The sequence below is a fragment of the Semicossyphus pulcher genome, unplaced genomic scaffold, assembly GCF_022749685.1.
Source record: "Semicossyphus pulcher isolate SPU_LCO1_2020_fin unplaced genomic scaffold, fSemPul1.0.p SCAF_23, whole genome shotgun sequence".
NCBI classification, from domain to species: domain Eukaryota; kingdom Metazoa; phylum Chordata; class Actinopteri; order Labriformes; family Labridae; genus Semicossyphus; species Semicossyphus pulcher.
Window position 1 is genome coordinate 11,072,437 of NW_027211697.1, and position 24,926 is coordinate 11,097,362.

The 24,926-nt window shown below is 44.5% G+C and overlaps 1 protein-coding gene across 2 annotated transcripts in view; it reads right to left on the reverse strand.

The window, feature by feature from the left end:
* The window catches only part of prkcab (protein kinase C, alpha, b), a 129,625-nt gene that overhangs the window by 35,051 nt on the left and 69,648 nt on the right, over positions 1-24,926 (reverse strand). For both annotated transcript variants that reach the window (XM_069674004.1, XM_069674003.1), the window contains exons 4-5: positions 2,769-2,880; positions 1,035-1,163 (exon numbers count right to left, since the gene is read on the reverse strand). In XM_069674004.1, coding sequence (XP_069530105.1) covers positions 1,035-1,163; positions 2,769-2,880 — 241 coding nt within the window. The remainder of the gene's footprint in view (positions 1-1,034; positions 1,164-2,768; positions 2,881-24,926) is intronic.

The following is a 24,926-nucleotide window of genomic DNA, read 5'->3' on the forward strand; positions in this document are numbered from 1 at the left end:
GCACTAGCATCTGATTGGCCACCCCCAGGAAGATGAAAGATTTACATGTTGCCACACTGTTCTGTTAAGTAACACTTAGTTGTGCATGACACTTTGAGGTTATTATTAAAATTAAATATAATTACTGGAGACAGAAATGTTGAATAAATGCTGTTGGGACGCGTACAGTGTTTGGTGTGACGCGTTACAAAGTAATTAAGCTTTAGCTGTGATCACATTGCTTTTGTCTGTAACGAGTAATGTGACGTCTTAAATTCAGTAATCACATCACTGTTACTAATCAAACAATTAGTTTGTTACTCGTTACTTGTGCCACAGAAGTTCTTCTGACTTTCATGCACACGTCTCCCACAGTGCATCGCTTGACCTCACGACTTTTGAGGGACGGAGACATCGACATTACTTTGAATTTGTTGCGTGAAAGGACAATAATTTAACGGTGAAGTGCAAACTGTGTCCAGGCCAGGTAAGCACCTGTCCACTGCTGTGAACACAAAGCTGGTATCGAAAGACCCCCTGAACCAGAGTGATGCTCAAGCTGAGTGCATGCCGACCCCGACCAAGCGGCCCAAGCTTGCTTTTCTACAACAGGTAACAAACGCAGAGTTTAACAGGCTCGTAGCGTCGTTGAGTAGAGGTAATGTGCACATTTCTACAGTAGGATCGTCGTCTTTCAGAAACATACTCGGCAAAACACAGAGAGCTCCTCATTAGGATGGGGATTTATGCTGATATGTGGGCATATGTAAGATTTAACGTTATATTGTTAACTGGAAATTTTGCGTCAATGCATCTTATGTAAGTTTCCATTCGTCAATCATTCGGGCACAATCACAGTGATGACTCTAGGATGCAAAAGAGTAACGCAAAAGTAATGCAACGAGTGACTGTCCACAGGGAGTCATTAACACTGGACGTGTATGTGTGTGTGGGCACATTGCTTTACGCCACCCCTGCATGAGTCCTCAGTAGGGCCACACCTGTCCAAACAGTCTAGACACGCCCCTGCCCTGAAAGTGACCAATGAGACCAACCTGTGACGTGTAGTCTGTCCAAGCTGACCTCGATCTTGAGGAAGAGGCGACCCCGGCGCTCCGTGTGGTCGGTCCCACACAGGCTTGGCACGTTGACCACACACTGCTTGTGCACGTTCATGTCGCAGGCTGGAAAGAGACAGAGGAGAATGAAAAGAGGACGAATAAATAAATGAAGACTATTTTACACCTAAATATGCTATAAAACAGCTGTGTGCAGGAGCATGACTAATCACGTGCAGAAATAGCCAATCATATACAAGGATAAAGAGGAAGAGGATGATTCGGCCATTTTTACTATTAAAAGAATAATGTATATCTTTCTATCTTCAGACTTTATTCGTCTTAAAAATATATATATTTTTTTGTGATGTCTTTTAAGAGCCACTGTGTTACCTCATTCGGCGACAGACTGAGACTTAACAGACCAAGTTTGAGGGTTAAAATCTTCAACGTCACTTTTAGTCGTTTCATAAAAACCTGCCCTGGTTCCTAAACTTGGGGACATTTTCCATTGGACCGCTCACAGTGTACCCGCGTGAAGGCAAAGCTTTCAGGTGTGTCCTCTTACGAAAGCAGGACTGACCCAGTAACAGCTGCACGCGAAGCTGCAGACCCAACGTGGCAAAAGATTAGTGTGGAAGTGGATTCAGTACAAAACTGCTTTTCTCAGAGGTGTAGTTCAGCACTTAACATCAATAAGTCATCGCCACATTAATTAAGGATAATGAACGTAAGCAGATGAGGGCTCCATCCAGGAGCGGAGAGGCTGGGCTGGATATTTTATGAGACAAAGGGAGAAGAGTTCTGTTCTTTCTGTGTAAATATAGACTTACTAGGAAAAGACGACGCCAGGTTCCCTTAAATGAAGTGAAGTTTTCATAAAAATGACCCTGTAGTAATGCTAGAACACACACTTGCACAAAGTCAAACACCTGAGAGACCAAAGGGGAGATAATATATTCCTCCACGGTCCATTACTGCCCTCTTAACTTTCTCTCTAACCTCCTCCTCCTACTCTGAATCTTCTCTCCTCCTCCTCCTGACTTTCTGTCCTCCTCTACACAACCATCCATCTTTTCCTGCTCTCTCCCTCTCCCGCCCTCCTCCCTCCACTCGGGCGAGCTTGTCCGGCTAACACGCTGGGAGGAGAGAGAGGAGAGACACAAGAAATAGGGAAGCAGCTCGTGATGACGATTGGGCCCCCGCCCCGCATCAATTTGTTCTGGTACGCTCCCATTACCATCTGCGATGAGCCCGCCACCAGAGACCCGCAGATGGATGGACAGAGTAAGAGGAGGAGAGAGGGAGAGTGGGTGATGGATGGAGGAGACATGAAAAGGGGAAAGGGGACAGAGGAAGGAGACGAAGATGGAGGGACAAGTTTCGTCCAGGAAAATCAAGGGGAGGAATGTGTGGGAGTAAAGAGCGAGAAGTTGGGACGCAAAGAGGGAAGAAAGAGAAGATGAGGAGTTAAAAAAAAGGAAAATACAGTGAAGATGGGGTCAAACACTTAAAGCAAAAAGGGAAGAGCGGTTAGAGGAGTGTGGGTGGAAAGAATGGGAGCGCAGGGAGGACAGGCTGGGACAGGGGATTCTGCCTGGGCTGCAGATGTGGTTGTACAGTACCGGTCTATTCCCATCTGTTCTCATTAGGGCCGGCTCTACTAGCACAGCATATCTGACACAGGTGCACACACACACACATACAGGGCGACAGGGTGTGTGTACTCACTGTCACATTTCATCCCTTGGTGGATGAGGCCGTACAGCAGCGAGCCGCAGTGGTCGCAGAAGGTGGGACTGCCATATGAGTGGATCTTGAACTTGTGCTTGCTTCTGGGGTCCTGCCATTCAAAGAGAGAGAGAGAGAGAGAGAGAGATGTTAAAATGTGTTAAAACAAAGTATTGGACATTTTAAAAACTGGACTTGATGATGGTATCAGAGGAAAAGTTAAGGGTTCAAAGTTATTACAATTCACTGCAAGCTAAGAATGCAACACCTCAGATTAACACGGCAGAAAAGGTTGATTGTCGTACACTCAAAACAACTATCTATAACTATTGGAGAGCTCCAGCAACAGGTGAACCAGACAGAATCCTCAAACATGTTGTTAATGTTGTAAAACAGTCGCAGTTTGGATCAGATTTTGAAATGTTCTGTAGTTACACTGGTAAGAATGGATTGCGGCCATAAATTGCACATCATTTGCCCCCGCTATCTGGTCCGATTCACAAATCGCACTGATGATATTCAACCCCAAAGTTTTGTGCAGTTTTCTCTTGTTGTGTGTCTGACTGTGTAGAGGAGCTGTCTTCACCTCCACTCTCTCCTGCGCCCTCATGCTTCAACTGAGCTCCACACTGAAGAAACTCATCTCCATGCACAGATCGATGGTGAGCAGAGAGAGGAGAGAGCAACTCTTTTAACAGTTTATTTTAAAGTCCAGACTTGACAGGTGTTTTACTAGTTTCACTGTAACGCAGCTTCATTTCTCAAGCGAGCCTGCAACAGCAGCCTTTACAGATGTAATAATCACCCTTCATGCGTAACAGCTTCAGACCGAGTGTGCCCCGAACCGATTGACCTCCCGATTATAATAATAATGACGATATATTATTAACAGATTGTTTTTACAGACATTTTTCGTCATACAAAAGGTGGAATTGTTGTCATGATCACTGAGCTCTGAGCGTGGCAGCCCTCCCCCTACACTACGCTGCAGTTACCACCAGCCCTCTGCTTCTTTTTTGGGGAGTTTAATTTGCGTAGAAAGGAGCCAAATTTACCCCGAATATCTGCTTATTTAAACACGCGCAAACAGCACAGGAGCACAGAGACGCTGTTTGCTCCGCAGCCAATTTGGGGTGCATTTAACCATCTGCCTGTGCTTGAGGAACGAGGCGGAGTCTTTTGAACTCACTTGCACAGGTTTAGCAAGGCAAGGCACGGCAAGTTTATTTACGTAGCACATTTCAGCAACAAGTGCTTTGCACAGAACAACAAAAGCAAAGACACACATCATAAAACAAGACATTAAAAAGCAAAGTGAAGATAAAATAAGCTACAACAGAAGCCAAAATATAAAAAAATAAGACAGTGTAGATATACATATTTTGAATAGGGCGTATGCGCGTTTAGTTATTGTATCTCATTTGGCGGCTGCCGGCCGGTCCTCCCTCCCTGAATACTGGATCGATTTCAATAATTGTTGTCTCCACTAGTCACTTACACACAAACACATGGGAAAATAGGGTCTAGGTTGAAAAATCCCGAAGTTATCCTTTAAATTCTTGTAACGTTAAAACTTAAACTAAGACAAAACGTTTTAACTGCAACATCCTGAGGATCTTTATATTCTCACTGCAACTTTCAAGGTTCAAGGTCCCTTTATTATCCCCGAGGGGCAATTTACTGCACAGCCAGCAGTGACCACACAACAATCAACACAGCAATACCGCACAAACAACAATAAATAAGTAGTATAAACATACCATAACAACCACAGTAAGTACAAATCTATGTTGTTTGACCATTTAAAAAGCCGATGGCAGCAGGGACAAAGGAGTGTGTGTGTCTGTTGGTCCTGCATCTTGGCATAATGTGCCTGCGGCCTGACGGACGCAGCAAGAACTCACCGGCCAAGGCGTGGCTCGGATCAGCTGAAACCGAACGGGCCTTTCTTAGAGTTCTGATGCACACTTTTACAATACCCTGTATGTTTTTGTTTTAGAGGGAAAGTGAGCCGCACCAGCAGGGAAAAGAAAAGGTAAGAACAGATTCAATAAAACATCTACGTAAAAGTGCTGTCAACATTAAAACTTCGAAGTTTCCTATAAAAATACATACGCTGATGTGCTTTCTCACACACAGCATCAACATGGAAATCAAAGGACAGCTTGTCATCAAGGTTGGTCCCGAGGTTCTCCCTAAAATCTTTTGTTTTGGACACATTAATGTCCAAAAAGGACGACCTGCACCAGTCAGTGAATCCCCCCCCTACAGGACCATGACCAGGGTCAACACTGCTGGACACAATAACCGAATCATCCACAGATTTAATAACATGAGGCCCCGCATGTTGGCTTCGGCACTCATTTGTGTACAGGACAAACGTTTTCGGAGAACGTTCTCCTACTATTAAAAACATTGCACGTAACATTCTCAGAACAAAACATTTATCGCTGGGTACCCCCATCCCCTCAAGAGGCTTTGCCTTACGCCAGGCTGCCATTGTAAATAAGACTTTGTTCTTAATGCCCGGTTTAATAAAGGTTAAATAAAAAAATAATAAAAAATTCCCAAACTTCTAAAGGTCCTATTTTATAATATTTTGTAACGCAGGCAAGAAACTTTCCTGGACACACTTCACATTTCGTTGCGTCTAACAGGCAAAAACTAAAATAAATCCCTTCTTAAGGTCACAAAGCCCTCAGATGAATAGTCAGGAGGCAGTTTACGTTTAAGAGGACCCTCTTCAGGCTTTACTGTAATATGTCATGGTTGTAGTTTTTGTTACTTTTATTTTGGTGTTTTTTGTGTGTTGGTTTTTTCTGCTTTGTTTTCCTCTTCCTCAGTTTGCGGTGGTGTGGCAGGGGGCGTGGCTGACCTACTTTCTGCACACACCTGATTCTCATCACCAGCAATCAACTCCTCTATAAAAGCTCGGTCCTCACTCCACTTCCTTGCCAGATAATTCCGTCCTGTTCGGTAGAGCTTCTGCTTCTAGTGTTGTTTCACATTCGTAAGTTTTTTTCAGTGTGGTTTTTTATAAGTATTTTCCTAATATCAATTCTCTCGTGTTTTTTCCGAGTGTGTGCCTCACTGCCGCTGAAGAGTGTTTTTGTGTTGCTGCATGCTCCTGCTTTTCCTGGTCAGCACGTCTCCTGCCACACCACCTGGAGTTTTTGTTTGCTACATGTGCTCAGTGATATTTTTGTATATTTTTGTCTCACATTAATTAAAAGACTGTTCCTAAACCTGCTACTGTGTCTGTGTCCAACTTTGGGTCCAACTAGTTAAAAACGTGTCAAATATTTGAATAAAAGTAAAGGCGAGACTTTTTATTCAGGGAATATAAAATGACTTCATCTGTTGATCACTGTGTTTAATGTCTCCCTTTGAGATTAACGGAATAAATCATTTCTAAAAAGCATCCAAACAGATTTTTCTTCGTAAACATCGCTTTGGTTCTACATATACACCTGCTGGTGCGACTTGGACACATCCTCAGTGATGAGTCCAGGGGTCATTGGGTGTTTCGGGTCCCCCAGCCGGGGGTGATCAGTCCTCGACTTATGTCCAAGTGCTGCACTTATCCTCCGGATCCACAGCCACCGTGAGGCCTTTCCTGCGTCCTCCAGGATGGTTTTTGCGGCTCTACAGTCCTTTCACTCTCAGGAGTTTCAGTGTCTTTGGAGTGAGCGACCAGCCAAGCCCCGGCACCCAACCTCAACAGGCTCACAGCGGGCTCTCCCTTTGCTCCAGCATCCTGATACAAGCTCTGCATATTTGGCCCTTTTGCGCTCGTCAGCGTCTTTAATCCTGTCCTCCCAGGGGACATTCAGCTCATGACCGCTTGCTTTGTGTGCGCTGATGTTAACACCATATCTGGGTGAATTTTGTACGTATGGGATGGCTATGAGTAATCTGCATCGTAACCATCATATTATTAGTGGATGAGACTGACTCAAAGAGAGAAGGAAAAAGCATCCAGATGGAAATGTCAGGCCGTTATCGCTACGTGGGCATGTGTAAGGTTGGAGTGTTTTCATGCTTGGTGTCAGTTCGCTCCATCTTGTCATCCTGGAAGCTTTCCCGGCATCCTCCCCGTTTCAGTCTTCAGATGTAATTAAAGCAGAATAACACGCCGTACAGTCATCGTGTGGTGCCAGCAGCAGCGTAACTGAGCAACTGTTGTTCTTGGACAGAACATCTGGCACTGAGGCTGGGCGAAGACGGAGCTGGTGAACGACCGGGGATTGTTACTCTGATAAAATGCAAAGGAGTCTTATCAGAGAGAAAACAGATGACACGACAAAACAAATAATGTGTCCATGATGGAGGTAACTTTTCTGCAAATCTGTATGCACTTCCATTGAGAAAAAGTTTGACAGAGCAATAAAGAAATGTAGTGACATGTATTTATGCCCTGCATGGTGATGCGGTGGTGGCCCATCAGCGGTTAAATCAGCGGCCCATGTGCAGAGGCTACAGTCTTTGATGCAGCAGCCCCGGGTTTGACTCCCAACCTCAGCCCTTTGGATCGTGTTGGAAAGGGGGGATGACATGCGGCACTGTCCTTTACCCTATAAATAAAAGGCATAAAAGGCCCAAAAATAATCTTTAAAAAATCCCCAAAACTACGTCTTCTTAGAGCAAGAATGTTCCTGTTTGTATCCGGGTTCTGCCGGTGATGGCCTTTTTGTTTGTGGAGTCTGCATGCGTGGGTTCCCTGCGGGTACTCCGGCTTCCTCTGACAGTCCAAACACATGCTCGTTAGGTTCACTGGTGACTCTAAAATTGCCCGTAGGTGTGAATGTGAGTGTGAAAGGTTGTCTCTATGTGTCAGCCCTGTGATTGACGGGCGATCAGTCCAGGATGTACCCCGCCTCTCGGCCAATGACAGCTGGGATAGACTCCAGCCCCCCAGGGACCCTGAACAGTTTAAGCGGTGTAGATAACGGAGGGATGAATGTATTAAGACAATTTAAAAAAACTTTGCAGACACAGGTTTGGTGTTGAATGTAAAAGTTCATTTTTTTGTGTTGAATTCCAAAAGTTTTTCTTGTCAGGCTGAATCTGGTGGGCGGGACCTACGCTCAGAGATGTAAGACAGCTCGGCCTTGATCCGAGTGACACCATGGCAACAGTGGAAACAAAAGTTGCAAACAAGCTTTTTAAGTGCATAAATTACATTTCTTTATCATGGGGGCTGCACGGTGGCTGTCGCCTCACAGCTAGAAGCTTCCTGGTTCGGATGTAGGGGGCCTTTCTCTGTGGAGTTCTATGTTCTCCACGTGGGTACTCCGGCTTCCTCTCAGTTCAATGACATGCTCGTTAGGTTCACTGGTGACTCTAAATTGCCCGTCGGCGTGAATGTGAGTGTGAAAGGTTGTCTATGTGTCAGCCCTGTGATTGACTAGCGACCTGTCCAGGGTGCGCTCCGCCTCTCGCCCACTGGGGGATAGGCTCCAGTCCCACCTCCCGCGACCCTGAACAAGATAAATGGTAAATGGACTGTACTTATGTAGCACTTTTCTAGTCTTGCGACCAATCTAAGCTGCTTTTACACTACATGTCTCATTCACCCATTCACACACTGACACACAAGTGCCATTCTCCAATCAGATATACGCCCATTCATACCCGATGGCTCTGCCACCAGGAGCAGTTTGGGGGTCAGTGTTTGCTCAAGGACACTTCGACATGTGACTGTAGCCGTCCGGGAGACGACCGACACCTGAGCCACAGCCGCCCCTAAGCAGTGTAGATGATGGATGGATGAATTTCCTGATCATTTATGTATTTTACATGCAATAGGAGTGTTGCTGGTGTTGTTCGGTAATGTATTTTATGATTGCAGTGTGCTAAATTTTGCTCTTTAACCTGTTTGTTTGCATAACACCCATGTACAAAAATCACCTTATATCCATTTTACAATTTACAGCGGGGTTTGTCAGGTCTCATTAGTTGGATTGATTCATATTTTCCAGTCGGTGTTGTGATAGCTGAGGTTTGCTCATTTCCACTTCCGCTACACAAAACAAACATGGCTGTAATTAAAGCCCTGCAAACGAGGGTGGATAAACCCCCATCAGAGCTGCATCCATCATGCTGAAATGTGTCAGAATGGCTGCATGTGTAATTATACAGGCCACTGACTGAGTAAGTGGGCCCACGTCGCTGAAAGGTGTGCGTTTTTTTCCCCCCACAAACACGTTAAATCAAGCAAACAACGTGAAGGAGAGTGACATGCAGGGAGACGTAGAGGGAGAGTCTGTGTGTGAAGGAGGAGGGAGTCTTTGTGTGTGATTGACAGGGGAGTGAGTCAGTGGCGCGAGGGTCCTGGAAAAGTCTAATTAGCATGTTCTCGTTTTGGTAAGCTCGCCTATTTTTAGCTCCTGTCCTCCGGCCTTTCCTGGAGGCTTTTCTTGAGAAAAAAATCAGATGGTGTCACGGTCATGCCCCTCGTGTCCCGAGTCTGCTCTCCTGGGTCTCCCTGCTTCTGCAAACCATTTTCGCCTCCTTCCTGCATGATAACTCATTCTTTTCAGCTTTTTAAAGTCAGGAACATTTGGTTTATCTTAAAAGGAACTTGCTGAGTGGATTACAGACACCAGGGACTCGGGCAGAATCAGAGGGGATATTATCTCCATGCTCTCTATTACTTTCTTTTTCTTTGACTTTATCAGACGTCTTCCTCAATCCCTTCAGCTCTAAATATCTGGACAGTGAGCCGTGGATGCTTCTCCTTGTTAACCCAAGCCCTCTCTGTCTCCCTTTATATGTTTTCACTCTTTAACTCTGTCATTGTCTCCTCGTCTGCGCTCTCCGCCTCCAGGGAGTCATGGGTAAAATTAAGATGGCAGGGTTTCCTCACAGTCATCCTAAGCGACTCAGTGCAGCCCGTTGCACGAAGAGGCTGGGTGTGAAGACAAAATCTGCTCAGCGCTGTGGGCTTCTGCATGTCTGTGAGAGTGTGTGGATGTGTGCATGCCTGCATGAATGCGTGCATTTATTCCGCCCTCAAGGCCATCTCACAGCCTTGTGTTGGTGCAGAAAGCCGGAAAAGTGCAGACGCATGAAACAACCAAAGCAGAGACACAAACACAAAGCTCTCCCCTCTCTCTGTCTCACCTCCTCTGACTCCGTCTCCCTGCTCTCATAGCATCAAAACAATTTGACGTACAAACAGTGCAGAAGTGGAAGATACAACCTCCAAAACAACATGCAGCTGAACTAAAAGCTCTCCTACTGCAGGTTTCTTAAAGGTAAAGCTAACTACAGGGACATTGTATTGGACTGCAATGACCTGCAGTTATTGCAGTGCAATACCCCAAAATCTAATAAAGTACCTTTTTATGAGAAATAAAGTGCTGCCAGAATAAGTCCTAAAACCTGGATGTATTTCCTCTTTTCTGTCTCTCTTTTCTGTGTTGCAGGTCCCTGGTAGGCGGAGCTTCTGTGCACCTGGGAGTACCTGGCCAGTCTCCCTAGGTGGCCTTCATCTCGCTCTCCATGCTCCGGGCATCATGTTATTGTTTGGTTAGCTTCGGCCGTCTTTGTAGTTTAGTTTCCGACCATGCAACACTTTACACGCACCCTGTTACCACTGTCTAACACACCCCATAACCTCTGTACAATCTTAAACCAACGTGTAATTCAAATTTACGTAATTGAGTTAAAACAAAGCGTGTATCTCAGGAGCCAGGTCATGATTAACTGGGGGCTCGTGCGTGAAAAGGTATTTACTAGCAAATGGGACATAAAACATCATCACACAAAACACGGACAAGATTACTGTGTTACTATGTCATTTAAATAAATGTTAGGTCTCTATCCATCGCCAAATGAGGTAACACAATGGTAATTGAGCCTGTGGCCCACTGATGAAAGACTTTGCATTTGCAGTATTACAGACTAGCTGTCTGGTGACAAAAAAATCACAAGTGGCGCCCAATTAGTGACACGTTTTCCATCACCCAGCAGTGGTTGGTCTGCCAGAGAGGGTAGGCGGAGCTAAGCGGCTGCTTTTCCGGTCTCTGCAAGTGTTGCGAGTAAACAGTAATCTACTATGGCTGAACAAACAAAGAAAAGATGGATGACTACAGATACAACTTCAACAATAAGTGAAAATCCAAAGAAAAAGTTACAACTGGAGCCAACCGTGGACGTCACACATGCAACACTGTCTGGATATCTGGGAAGTGTGCTCCCACAATTATTTATCACCAGAGGGTGGCGCCAAAGACACGAAACTGAGATCTTCAAGATTATAACTTTAACTTTTGCTTCTGGCATCTGCAAATCTTAAATTTGAGGTTCAGTTGTGAAAATGATCTTGTCGAACAAAACATTTAAATATCATAAAGGCTTGTTTGCGTCCAGGATAATTCTATGCAATAATTTAAAGGCCAATAAAAGCGTCTTTTTGTCAACAGAACCAGGGTGATACTAACGTCTGGGTTGGCATCCCTGCAGCACCCATGCTCAGAATTAAGCACTGCACAGAGCACACTTCATAACCCAGCGTAGGTTACGAATCATGAAATACATACTGTAATGTTTCTCGCTAACGGCATTAGCAACAGTCTACTTGCAGATTGCAGCCTAAAAAAGAACATCGCTCCGTTTTACTTGTTTTCTGTGTGAGTTCAGTGGCCTTTTGTTCCCGGCTGGCAGAACCCTAAGCACTTTCAAAAAGCTCACAATAAAAGGCAGCGAGTTGAGCTTGTTTCTTCCTTTGTTGTGATTAGGCATCAGAGGGAATAATATGCAGAATATTTCAATGTGCAAACACTTGAAGAGGCAGAACTCTTGGCTGCTTTCATGAAGGCCCACGCTGCCACATTGAAATCAAGCAAATGAACTGTTGTAGATGCGTTTGATTTCTTCCAGCAGAGCAGTGGGGGAGGGGGCGCAAGGTGTCAGTAAGGAGCACAAGGCTAAGATGTCCTACAGGAACACGCTGAAGGGAAGACAAACAACGAACATGTAAGGTCCAAAACAGACATGTCGTGGAGCTGTTAAAATTACAGATACATCAAACATCTAAACGTGGATTGGGGTTTAGAAACAGCGCTGTCCTCTCAGCCATTTAAAACCTGGACATCCTGCTGTTCTGGGGAAAGATGCTGGCAGACACAAACAGGCAGAGCTGCTGAGGCAAAACCAGGAGGGAAGTTGGTTCCAGTGAGGCGAGATGATGCCGCTGCCGAACTCCTCGGAGCGTAACGAGGGCCACATCAAGCAGAAGAGGAGGAAGGAGTCGAAGATGAGAGCGGAGCAGCAGTGAGTCAAACAGGCTTGTTAATTATAGTCAGGCAGTGACGGGCAGCCCGCCACAAGAGGTTAACATTTACTAATTACTGATTAGATAGATCCGTAAAAAGTGAAGGGGGGAGTAAAGAGGCTGATGAGATTCATGTCGGGGGTTAATTAGTCAACAGGCGACCCTTCAGAGCTGCCTTCACACCTACATACAAATTTTAGTTGAGGGCTACAAAGTGAGAGAGTTCAGAGGAGCTTGATGTGGAGCGTCCTGCCTCCGAAAATGTCTCTATAGCCGCTTTCCCACTGGTCAAAAAACCTGCTAACACACGGCTGTTTTGCATCACTACAAAACTACTAATCTCCGCCCCCTTTTGGTAACTTCAGTCAGGACGAGGATATATGCTGTATCGATATTTTGTCACACCCCTACGACACAATGTCCCACGAACTTTATCGCAAGCTCTGACCAAATATCACAAATGAAGCTTTACTGTGTTCATGCAGGACACGGAAGTCATCCGCCCCAGCTGTAATCAGCTGTCAGCCTGCTGATTGGATCATTGTTTCTAATCAGTAACACACACCGCTTCTCCCAACAAGACGGCCCCTTTAAATGCAACTTCCTTCTCACTCATTCCTGCTCCACCGCTGCTGCACACACACTGCTGCTGCTGCTGCTGCTGCTGGCAATGCTTTGCCTCCACCACCCCAGCCTCCTCCTTTCTAGTCTGAAGCCTGTTTTGATCGTTGCTTGTGTTGTATAAACTCTCAGATGTACGTCGCTTTGGATAAAAGCATCATTGTAACATTGTAAGCCTTTTGCCCACTCTGGTTTTTGCATTGCGCTCCCTGGAAGGCCGTAGCATGCTGCTCGGCTAACCCAGGGAGCAAGTTTCAACTTTCAACCTCAGTCCTATCATGCTATTACGGGGAGCTAATGCCATTATGGTAGGAAAAAAAAGCAATTTGGCTCTGTGCCTTTGGAGGACACTATCCGCTTCTCCAATGGGCCTGGGAAAACCTCCGCCAGACTATGTAAAACGTGTCATCTGGCGGTGAGGTGGCTTGTAACGCTGCCTGCTCTCCTGTTTTCCCTTCCAGACCTTCCACATTTATAACTGAGTCACGTCTCGTTCAAAATCGTCAGGTTTGAAATGTAGACTGCAGACTTGAAGATTTTTTAGACGAACCACCGGTATATTCCCGTCGTATTTCAGATTCTGTACCGCTTTGAGCCGTTGCCTGCAGCGAAGCGTAGTATTTCACTCCAGCGTCCCTCGCTGGGCCGTTCCTTTCAGAGGGAGGGGCGCAATGCACGCTGGGTGTTGTAGGAATGTAGAATGGGCGAAACCACGAGCTGTTTGTACGACTTTCTCCACAGCTATGGCGCCAATTTCAAGTATTATTGCTTCTATCAATTACAGAGAACACCAGCTTTGACTGACAGTGGCTTTGGAGCACTGACAGGAGCACCGAGTTCTGCTTCAGGCACACCTGTTGCTGGTCAGTTTCTGCTCCTTCTCAGCTGTGATTGGTCGGGCTCTGACACAACTTCCTGGAGCCACAAGTCCTTATTTGTTTGTTTTATTCGACCAGAAGTCTAAAAACTAAAAATTAATTAATTTACTGTCAGATTTGAAAAAAACACAAGCAGAAAAAACAAAGATGTAACATTTTTGCATTTATCAACCTGCAAGTCGTTTGAGCATCCAAGCAGGTTCAAAATGTTCAGGAGAGAAAAACTCCATCACTTCATCCTCTTCTTCTACTTAAAATCTAGCATGAAACAAACCCCCAGAGTGGAGCGCTGATGTGGTATTAAGATTGATTTCAGTATAGCGCTAACAGTTAATGTTTTCCCCTCTTTGCTGTTTGACCAAACAAACACACGCAAACACATAACAGCAAAGTGTCCCCAGACATCACGGCGAGGAATCCAATCAGCAAACACTGAAACAACAATTACATTTAAAGACTGAAATCACATTGTGGGCTTTTGCCTCCGTGTGTGTGTGTGTGTGTGTGTGTGTGTGTGTTGGGCTGAGGGGCTTGGGGGTGCAAAGTGAACAACTGTACAGTTGCTATGGTGATAATGGGTTAGAGCAAACTCATTGAAAGTCAGCAGGGAGAAACAAACAGTCAAGAGAAGGAGGAAAACAAGTAGAGAGTCATTTACCCTGTGATTTTAACACCTAATGATATCAAGTGTGTGCACGGCCTTTATGCATGACCATGAAATCACTGCAACGGCTAAAGAAAACACAATGAAGACATGAAGTCCACGGAGCGATCTCGGCTCATATGATGATGAAATGTTCCCTCTCCTCAAGGCTGAAGCTCAGCTGCTCTGCTGAAAGAAAAAAAAAGCATGCATGGTCGTTTTTAGCCGAGGGGATTCTCAGTTTTTCTCTCCTGGTTTTGTGACCGCACAACAACAACAACAACAACACACACACACACACCGCCCCCGGCCTTGACTGAACAGTCTGACCTGCAGGGTGAAGGCCGAACATTGTGTATCGCACTCGATGACCGGTTGAAAAAAGAGTGCGTCTGCATGTGTGAATCTGCCTGTCAGTATCAGGGAGAGGACTGTGCGCCGTTTGTGGGCAGAAAGGTTGCTAGCGTTGTGGCGGACGCAGAGAGAAGGTGAAAAACAAATGGAGGCATCGATGGAGGACAAAAGATGTGGAGACAAAAAAATGACACACGGACAGAACGGGAGATGCGTGTCAGTGAAAAGGCTCGGCAGTGTGTGTGTGTGTGTGTGTGTGTGTTTGTGGGTGTGCAGGTGGGTGGCATCAAAGCTGTCAGCCAGCCACCGTGGGCCTCTCTGAACACGCTCCTGTCCACAATGTTCAGACGAACTCTGTCAATTATACAGAGGGAGGACTGACAGCTTCACCTGCTAAACCTGCTGCCATCACCGGGCCTGTGTGTGTGTGTGTGTGTGTGTGTGTGTGTGAGAGAGAGATGCTCTGCTGGTAGAAATACAGCAACTTTAGGGATGTATTTTAATCTTAAAAGACTCCATTAGAAGCAGTGAAAAGATGAAAAGTCATGACGGCTATTATTTTTCTTTCGATGCAAGCAGAAACTTCACAGATACTTCACACACAATGGCCTGAAACTGTATGACTAACACTGATGTCTTGTAAGAAGTGCACTCAAAGATGGCGCCCAGTCAGCAACAAAAAAATCGTCTTGCTTCCAGGTTTGCTGGTCGTCAACATACATGGTTTCTTCTCCGTGGTCCAGAACATGACACTGGATTTACGTAACAAAATCTAGTTTATCTTGTTTAAAGTTGGAGCTGAGTGGTCGACAGTTTTAAAATGCTTCGTGTGCTGCAAGCATTTTTATTTTTGCTGCAGTTCCCTGAGCAGCCACTGGGACGAATTCAAAATCAGAGGAGGCACCTAACCTGCTTTCTTGACACATCAGTGGACGAACCCCCACAGGAAGTGGCTCGACACATTCAAGTGGCTTCAGAAGTGAAGAGTCTTTTGGGGCGCTGGTTTAGCTCAGTGAGTAGAGCAGGCGCCCCACATACAGACTACAGTCGGCTGAAGGCTTGACTCCCGCACTCGGCCCTATCTCCTCCCCATATTTCCTCTCTCTCTTCAGCTGTCCAATAAATAAAGGTGAAAATGGCCCAAGAAATAATCTTTAAAAGAAAAGAAGAAGCGATTTAGCTCAGCGGTTAAACCATGTGTCCCATGTACAGTCCTCAATGCGGCGGCCCCAGGGCTCAACTCCCACCCGCATGTCGTCCCTACTCTCTCGTCCCCTGTTTCCGTCACTATCCACTGTCCTCTCTTTCTAATAAAAGGTAAGGTTAAAAAAAAAAAAGTTTTACTAGAAGTTCGTAAAGACAGTCAGCATTAAAATGTTAATCCCAAAGAGAAGAAAGAAGATTTCGTTCTCGTTGGCGGCACCTTTGGTGATAATCGGTGATCGCGGGAGCACACTTCCCAGATATCCAGACAGTGTTGCATGTGTGACGTCCACGGTTGGCTCCGGTTGTAACTCTTGATTTTCCTGGTTGACGGTCGCTTTCCTTTTCAGACTGTTTGCTTCATCTGAGCGTCGAGTTTGTTTCTTTTTCTTTGGATTTTCACTTCTTGTTGAAGTTGTATCTGTAGTCATCCATCTTTTCTTTGTTTGTTCAGCCATAGTAGATTACTGTTTACTCGCAACACTTGCAGAGACCAGAAAAGCAGCCGCTTAGCTCCGCCTACCCTCTCTGGCAGACCAACCACTGCTGGCTGATGGAAAACGCGTCACTAACTGGGCGCCGCTTGTGATTTTTTCCATGAATGACGCCACAGACACCCAGTCTGTAATACTGCAAATGCAAAGGCTTTCATCAGTGGGCCATAGGCTCAATCACCATTGTGTTACCCTATTTAGTGACTTAACAGACATTTATTTACATGAAAATCTTCAAGATTATCACTTTAAATTATTACAAAAACAATTATTTAGTTTATGTCCTTTTAAAATAAATAAAGTGGAGCATATTTTCTCAAATCCCAGAGACGTGTAGCTGAAAGTGCACTGTGCACTGTGTGGACACTCAAACCTATCTGAATGATGGCGCATTTGCATTCATTGAGTGTTTAGAACTGAGACAAATGTTTTCCTAACCTGTGCCTGGCTAACGTCACAGGTTTTCTGGAGGTTCACCGTGTGTGCTAAATTTCACCACATCTAAAAGGCTCTAGTTTAAAGAACATCACGCACCAGCTCAAGTCCTCTTATACCAAATAGAAAAACGATCAACAAACCATCAAGAACACACTGAGCCATTCAAACACCGACCCTGACAGCCATCCAAAGCTGGAGGTGAAAAGCGGCTTCGAATGATCCATCGTGTCCCTGGTGGGAACTCCTCTATCTTGTGACACTGATACAAACAATAATGAAGCCGTGACTCAGAAGAAAAGAAAAGAAGACAGAGGATGGAGGGCGGAAGGACTGACAGGAGATGCATCAACAGAAGGGCAAGAAAAAGGAGCAAAAAAAAAAGCTTGTTAGCAGGTGCCACTACTGTTTTAAAAACAGCACGATGACCTGCTTATTATCACGTCATCTCTTTTATTATCGCTCAGCTAACGTTTCACACACGGGAGAAGACTTGTAATGACATCTACGACTGTGTTTGGTTGTCTTTAGATTCATCAGCGTCTTCACAATAGGGCTGTCAAGGGAGAAACTGGCACCTGTATTGACAATCCATCACTGATTTAATTAGTGGGAAGACATCTCACTCTGTGTGTCTCTCTGTCTCTCCACCTGCAGACGCCTGTCAGTGTTTAATGGGCCATTGCCTTCAAATGAGCCCACTGCAGCCTCGTTATGTGCAAGACAGATTTGTAGCCCGTAAAGAAGGCAGCAAACGCAACATGAGAACTAAACGCATGCTGTGAGGTTGTTTTTAAGCACTTTCTTCAGTAATATTGTGATGTTTTAACGCTCGCTTATGTTGCATAAAGAGAAGGTGTGTGTGTAGTATGTGCGTCTACGGCCTGCCCGCTGTCTTGTATCATGCTATGTGTTGTGTGCCTCCTCTGATTGTACGCCGTACTCGCCTCGTCAGTGAATTAAACATCAAAAGGCATCAAGATATCAAACACGCCGCTCTCATACATGCAAATATGTGCCGCAACACACACACACACACATATGGAGACTCGCAGGATATGATCGAGCTCATTAGCGAGAAACGGCACAGAGGCAGAGTCAGCATTCTCCATGCGCGCTCTCTGGATTAAGGGATCCAGAGATTTTCGATAATGAGATATGAAGTCGATTATGGAGATGATGCCGTGCGCACCAGTTAGAAGAGAAGAAGTAACTCTCGTGGGTATTTGAGGGAGTGATGTGGCTTCAAATACACTGTTACGCAACAGTTAGTGATCATACTTTACTGTCAAAGAGAGACGACAAACACGAGACACGACAAGAAAAAGATTTCCATTACGAGTAAAAGACCTCCGATCAAAATGCAACAGGAGCGTTATCAGAGAAATGAACACGTAGAAGTACTACTTTGGAAGAATTGCATCGTGCGTGTTTATAATAGATTATTAGATTGATTATAAATCACAAAGATGGATGATCAATGGGAGAAAAAGAAGGAAAACAGTTCTGCTACACAAATTTACAAAGTTCTTTTGGATGCTTTTTTAATATTAGCTTCTATTTTAATAGAAATGATTTCACCTCTTTGGGCCTAAAACAGTTTTTTAAATAAGAAGGCAGAGAAGCAGAGAAATACTTCGCACATCTATTTCATAAGATAGATCATAGACTGTATAAAAAGATGGGACGACATGACAGCTACCTCTCTATCGCCCCCCTGCTGGACGGCTGCAGTATAGGTCATAAAGCCCGCCTCCTCCATGTTAAAGGAGCAGTTCACCCCACTGTCAGTCAAAGCTGGTGTTCTCTGTAATCGATACAAGCAATAATATTTGAAATTGGCGCCATAGCTGTGGAGAAAGTTGTACAAACAGCTCGTGGTTTCGCCCATTCTATATTCCTACAACACCCAGCGTGCATTGCTCCCCTCCCTCTGAAAGGAACGGCTCAGCGAGAGACGCCGGAGTTGAATACTACTGTTTTCCAGTTAAGGACATTGATCGCTCCAGGCAACGGCTCAGAGCGGTACAGAATCCGAAATACAATGAGAATATACCGGTGATCACAAGCGCATGATGGCAGCGCCTGTCATGCGGGTATTATGGCTTCAGTTTTGTACAATGAGAGCAGATGGAATCATCTATACAGTCATTGAGATAGAGTAAGAAGTGCACGGAGTGAGTGCATAGAGAGAACTCCTGCACACTGACAAAAATGCATTTATTCACTTGCACAGTTTCGGTACTCGACCTTCATTAGGTTTTGCCTGATGAAGGTCTGAAAGTTACTCACAGGTGCTTTAACAACAGTATAAGCTTTGTCAGCGCTATGGGCAATTTTGGGCAGTGAAATTTATTCCTAGATGTATTAATTTCTGTTCCTTCAGAGTTACGACTGGGGTTCATTTTCTGTAAGCAAAAATGTCCTGAAAAGTGTTTAAGCTGAGCAAGGTCTTACAAAAATGAAAGCCATTATTTTACATCAATACTCGTGTTAAAGCTGCAAGTTCGGCTACTCAGTCTAGTTGTAAAATAAGAGTGGTGGTGCGAGATTTTCCTGGGAAATAAAGATGAGAAGAAGCAGAAACTTGGCCCAAAACAGAAATACTCACTGACACAAACACACACGGAGTACAGAGTAAAAATTAAACGGAGCTGACACAGGTGTCGGCCCCTCTCTCCCTCTCTGATGCGCCACGATGAACAGCAGAGGTGAGATCCTGTGCTCAGATGCATTAACACTGCACCTCTGAACACCGCACACGCTTTCATCACAACCCAACTTTCATCATCAAACGCAGCGTTTAATTAGACCGACTAGAATGTGAGCTTTTATGTGTGCGGAGCTCTCTCCGACATGTGCTGCAGCTCAGGCTTTTGTTGCCTTACTCACAAAGGCCAAACGGGGGGCTTTCAACCTGCAAAAGTATCTCCACTTCCTGGGTGCACCGCCATCTGACTGGAGGTCTCTGTGGCTGCAGTTGTCGGGCTCCATTAGGAGACAGCAGTGGTGATGGCTCCATGTCTACTCAGCTGTAATTGAGCTAAATGGTTGTGAGAGAGGCTGAGCTGTTCAGAGGACAGTTGACTTTGTTGAGAGGTGTTGGAGGATCCCACTTATGGTAACATGAATCCAGGCCTGCTGCTGTGCTCATGCAGGGTCAGCACAAATAGATGCATACTATGAAAACACTGGTTCCATCTTTTACACACAGAAGTAAACAGAAAGCGTTCAATTGAAGCTTCACAAAAGCTGAGCTGAAGGCAGTTGTGACACTTTTAACTTTGTGTTCTGCTTTTTATTTGTTAATTAGACAGGCAGTAGGTTAAAGCTGAATTATTGAGCATGTTTACGTCTCTGAGCTGCTCAGGCTGTCTCTTTTCCCATAAATAGTTGATGGCTGTTAAACTATACTGAGCAGTGAATTTACTTTATATAGAAAATGTGCATGAAGGAAAACAATGTCCTGAACGGCACTTTGTCGATTCCATAATATTCTTCAGCTTGTTGTCTCTTCTACAAACCGCAGACACAAACATCTGATACGACACCTGCACGCTGCAGGCGCAAGCTGTGTCCCAATCCACATGCTGCAGCCTTCGAAGGAGGCAGTCCACGGAGGATGCTCCAATCATAGCCTGCGTAGACGTTAAAGCCGAACTGAAATGAGACGGTCTGGTCTACCCTTGCGTCACCAAACGCCGCTCCTGTCACCTAGCAACAGGTAGCTAGCGGGCTAACTAGCTAGCATAACTAACGTCGCGCAACGTAACCTATTATTTTAAAGATAATTTGCAAGAACACTTGCTATTCGACTGAGTTGAAAACTTTTACATTTTAAAGTGTATTCCTCCGTTTAAAAGTCCACCATTTTGTTTGAATTACCCGCAACGCATCCCGGGTTACGATGGGCCGTGAGGGATGCACCCGATGGATTCTTCGCAGCCGGGGAAACGGAGGACGCATTTGTCGGACGCATCTGAAGGAGCCTTCGAACTGGGACAGCCTTCGACGTGCTTCTGTGACGCAATCAGCCTTCAAATACGGCCTTCGATTAAAAGCGAGCCTCGTTAAAAGAGACTAGCACTGACTGTCGGTAAAAGCAGGAAACAGTTCATCAGATCGCTTCCTCCTTTGCTCATGATGGACATAAGTCATAACTCATATGACCACAAGCCACGTATCATTTTCAAACATCTCCCTTTTTCTGGGAGGACAGCCCTGACGAAATATTCTACACAACATTTATAACTCTATAAGGCTGGAGAAGTGGACTTGGGAACCAGATGGTTGTCACATCCCTGGACGGGCAGAATACATCTGATTGGGGAAAGAGCAGCCTCATATGTTGGCACTGAGCCATCTGCTGGAGCTGCTTGTGGCCGTCAGATTAGACTGTGGTTGCACAGGGAAGAAGAGAACATTTCTTAAGAACAATCTTAAATACTGAATCAATTACAGAACAAATAAGTATATAAAAGGTGGCTTGAGGATCAGTGCCACTTCATAATTTTCTCTCTTATCAGAAGCTATAAACATGTCCAATTAGTAAAACATCATAGTGAGGAATTAAGTGAATATAAAAACACCACATTATGCACAAAAGGGACAACAACAACACGACCTTTAGCGAGCAGGCAGAGCTAAAAATAATGAGGCAGACATGCAGAGAATAAATGTTGGCTAAGAATAACCGGAAAGTGTTCATTCTCACTTTTCATGTTTGCTGCCGACACTTCCATGTGAGCTAAACCCTCGCTGTGAATAAATACACATGTTGTTTAACTGGAAAGTCTGATTCTCACACGGGGGAGGCAAGCGAGCAACCAGCAAAACCTCCCAGGTCACCTGCTTTCCCACAGTGCTTTGCAGCAACCCTAATTTACCCCCGCTGTGTTAAAGCTTTGACTCACACGAGAACCGGACAAGTGGCTGTTAACATACCTGCACGTTAATCACTGCGACGCGGAAACCAAGGAGGACAGGCCCCCAGTGGCCCCTCTCGCTTACACAGAAACTATATTTAACCGATGCTTAATACAAACACTGAAAACAAGAAGGTGCTCGCACAAAACTACAAGTGCACACGCAGGACTTTCTTAAAAATAAGCAACAAGAAAGTTACATATTAAGGCCACCATATTATTCCTGACTCTCATAGTCATGTGACCTGATTAAGACCAGAGCTGGGAGCAATATTATACACATAGGTTTAATCCTCTTGGAAGGAAATGGTCAACGTGAACATATGTGAGCCTGAAAACGTCACTGAGCTCCTGATGCACATCTTTCAAATTACAATCGGCACCCACAGGATTCCATTATAATCACCTCTCATCTTCTGCGTTGATGAGCGCAGCTTTACACAAGTGCTTAAAGGCCCGCGTGACGTCAACAAGCAAACAAACCCAGGAAATTGCAGCCAGCCTGTGGGGTACATAAGAGAGATGGATGGCTAAAGCCCATATCAGCATGAGGCGTAATTACACACGTGGTAATCCTCAGAGGCCATCTGTGACAATAATGTATTTGGATGGTATAGAGACGTTGTTGGATTCATTACATTTTGTGTGATCATTATCAGCTTCTGCACAGCAGGGAGAATGTATGTTTATTTGAAATGCCAACTTATATCGTATTATATACGTCACGGTTTGGATTTTAAACAAGAAGGTTGAGAGGACCAAGATGCAGGCTTAGATATGATTTAATTAACAAAAGGCTAAAAGCTAACAACAAAACCAGGGAACAGGTAATCCAAGGGAACACGAGGAGTCAGGGAAACCACGAAGAACATCCAGGGTAGGGCTGTCAACGAATATTCTAAATTCGAATATATAATCGAAATGTATTAAAAAACGGATATTCAGATATTAAAATTAATATTCTTTGTGACAAAAAAAATCAGCACGGCTGTTTGCACTCTTGGTTAAGAAACATCCTTGAATGCATCACATAGTACATTAATAATTAACTTTAGTCTCGCTGAAACGAGCTAAAACAACAACCGTGTGGCGTGCGGTAATGATGTCCGAGAATTTAAATCCTGGCCCGGTCAGACAGAGAGATTCTCACCCCCAGCATAACAGACAGGCGTATGTATGTTGATTATGGTATGTTTGAATAAATATACCTGTCACAGCACCCTAACCCAGCTCGCTTGGAACACTGAATGTCCGTTTTACCGTAATCTAATTACTTGATTAGTTTATTTTCCAAGGTGTAGGATCTTTTAAAAGGCACGTTTCTGTTTAAATCAATATATCTTTGCAAGTAAGTTTGTCTCTCGTTGTGTTGGTATGTCCTCTTGTGGACATATTGTGCAAAAATAGATATTCGAATAGTAGACTAAAATGAACTGGCACAGAAGGGTAGGGTAGGGTACCAAGCTAAACCAAGACAGGAACACAATATACTAAATACAAAACTAAACAAGAACTCAAGACAAGAAGAGACAAAGTGACAATAAGGAAAACAGGAAATAAAAATAACTAAACTAGAATGACTCATGACAGTATACGAGTAAAATGTCATTATCCCTCTGTAATGTTTACGTTGGAGTTTCAATAAAGTCGAGCTCAAATTTATCCTTAATGTTTGTTTTAGTTTAACAATTTGCTCGGTCAGACTTACCAGATAGAAACATATATTTCTTCAACAATAGTGCTCTCCATGTTATTTTGTTACTGGTAAGTTGGAATATTTTTGTAGGTGGGTGTAGCCTAGGATGAACATATTTTCAAACCTCCAAATAGGGACACTTTAATTTTACCGCAAACCCACGTGTATGAGCTCATGGTACAACTGGATTTTTCATCAGTACACCTTTCAACACCATGGAAAGTGCCCCAGCAGATAAAAAATCATGTCTCCCGAGACACCGCGGACACTCGCAGTGAGTGCAAAAAGCAGCATATTCATTGCCCGGTACTGTTTGAAGGAAGCTGGAGCTCCTTGGAAATGCTGACTTCCTTGTCGCCATGACAGCCACCCCTCCTGACGTCACGCAGCAGGTCCTGTCAGTATGACGAGCTGGGCTAGCTAAGCAGCAGACGCACGCCGAGATTGTTTGACGCATGCACAAACAAATCCGTATTGAACTTTGACACGTGGTGCGTTAGTGATGTTTTTCTATTGGTTAAAACAGCAACAGCCTTGTCAACAACATTGATTGACAAATATACAGACAAATCAGTGTTGCAAGCATGGTGCATTGTTTTGGCACCCTAGTGTAGCCCAGGGCCTAAGTCGTTAGCTAATGCTAATGCTACTTACCGTCCATGATCAAAGCACTCCCTCCCTACATTACAGTGACTCCTAATGTTATCCTTCAACTCTCTCTTCAGACTACAGAGTCTATGAGTCTCTTAACAATCTGGCTAATCGCCACAACAAGAGCAATAAGAGGTGCTAGCTTGACATGCTCTTTTCTAAAGGGAGCCGGACGTCACTCAGCAGCTAGCTCGTGCTCCGCTAGCTTCTGTATCACGAAGCTGTCTCTCAATCCTCCTTGCTATTTGTGTTTTATAAGAAAAGCAAGTGTGTTCCTTGGGTTTAACTAGCTGTATTAATTTAAGCTGAGACCTCTGTTGCTTAAAAAAACATCTACACAGTTCTCGTACTAGCTAACCATGTCATCTGTGAAGTTTTACCCAAGATTGTCTAGGGCTTATGGGAAATATTCCCTCTTACAGCAATCATCAGATCCTTCTTTTTTAAATTTACACTTAAGATCAAATAAGTCTAATAATATGCAGTACACACATACTGTTGAGTAGGCTATGTTCCAGGATTTAGCATCATTACAATCCGGTTAATAGGCCTTTTTTTCGCAAGAGCTTTTCTCACTTTTATGTCATTTCAAATCTATATTGTGAAAAGAACACAACACTGAGTGTGTGGCAACTACCAGTCACTATGTGCTAATATTAAAGGAATCTTTGGGGGGTAAAAGTTGCTAGCCGAGCTTGCTAGCTTGGACTTTCCCAGGGGAACACAAACGTGCCAGCTCACTGTCGGCATCAGCAGGCCGTATGCCACAACATATCCTTGCAACACTAGTACTTGTCATTCAACTGCTGCCATGGGAAACCCCCAGAGGTTTTAGATTTTAGAGTCTGTTTCCCAAAAAACACTTTTTTTGAACACTGGAAAAATCTTCACAATCGCTGTAGCATCAATAAATTGAATATGTCCTTACACAAAAGGTGAGGGGAATCCAACCTTCAGTTCCTCTTGAAGGTGTGTGTG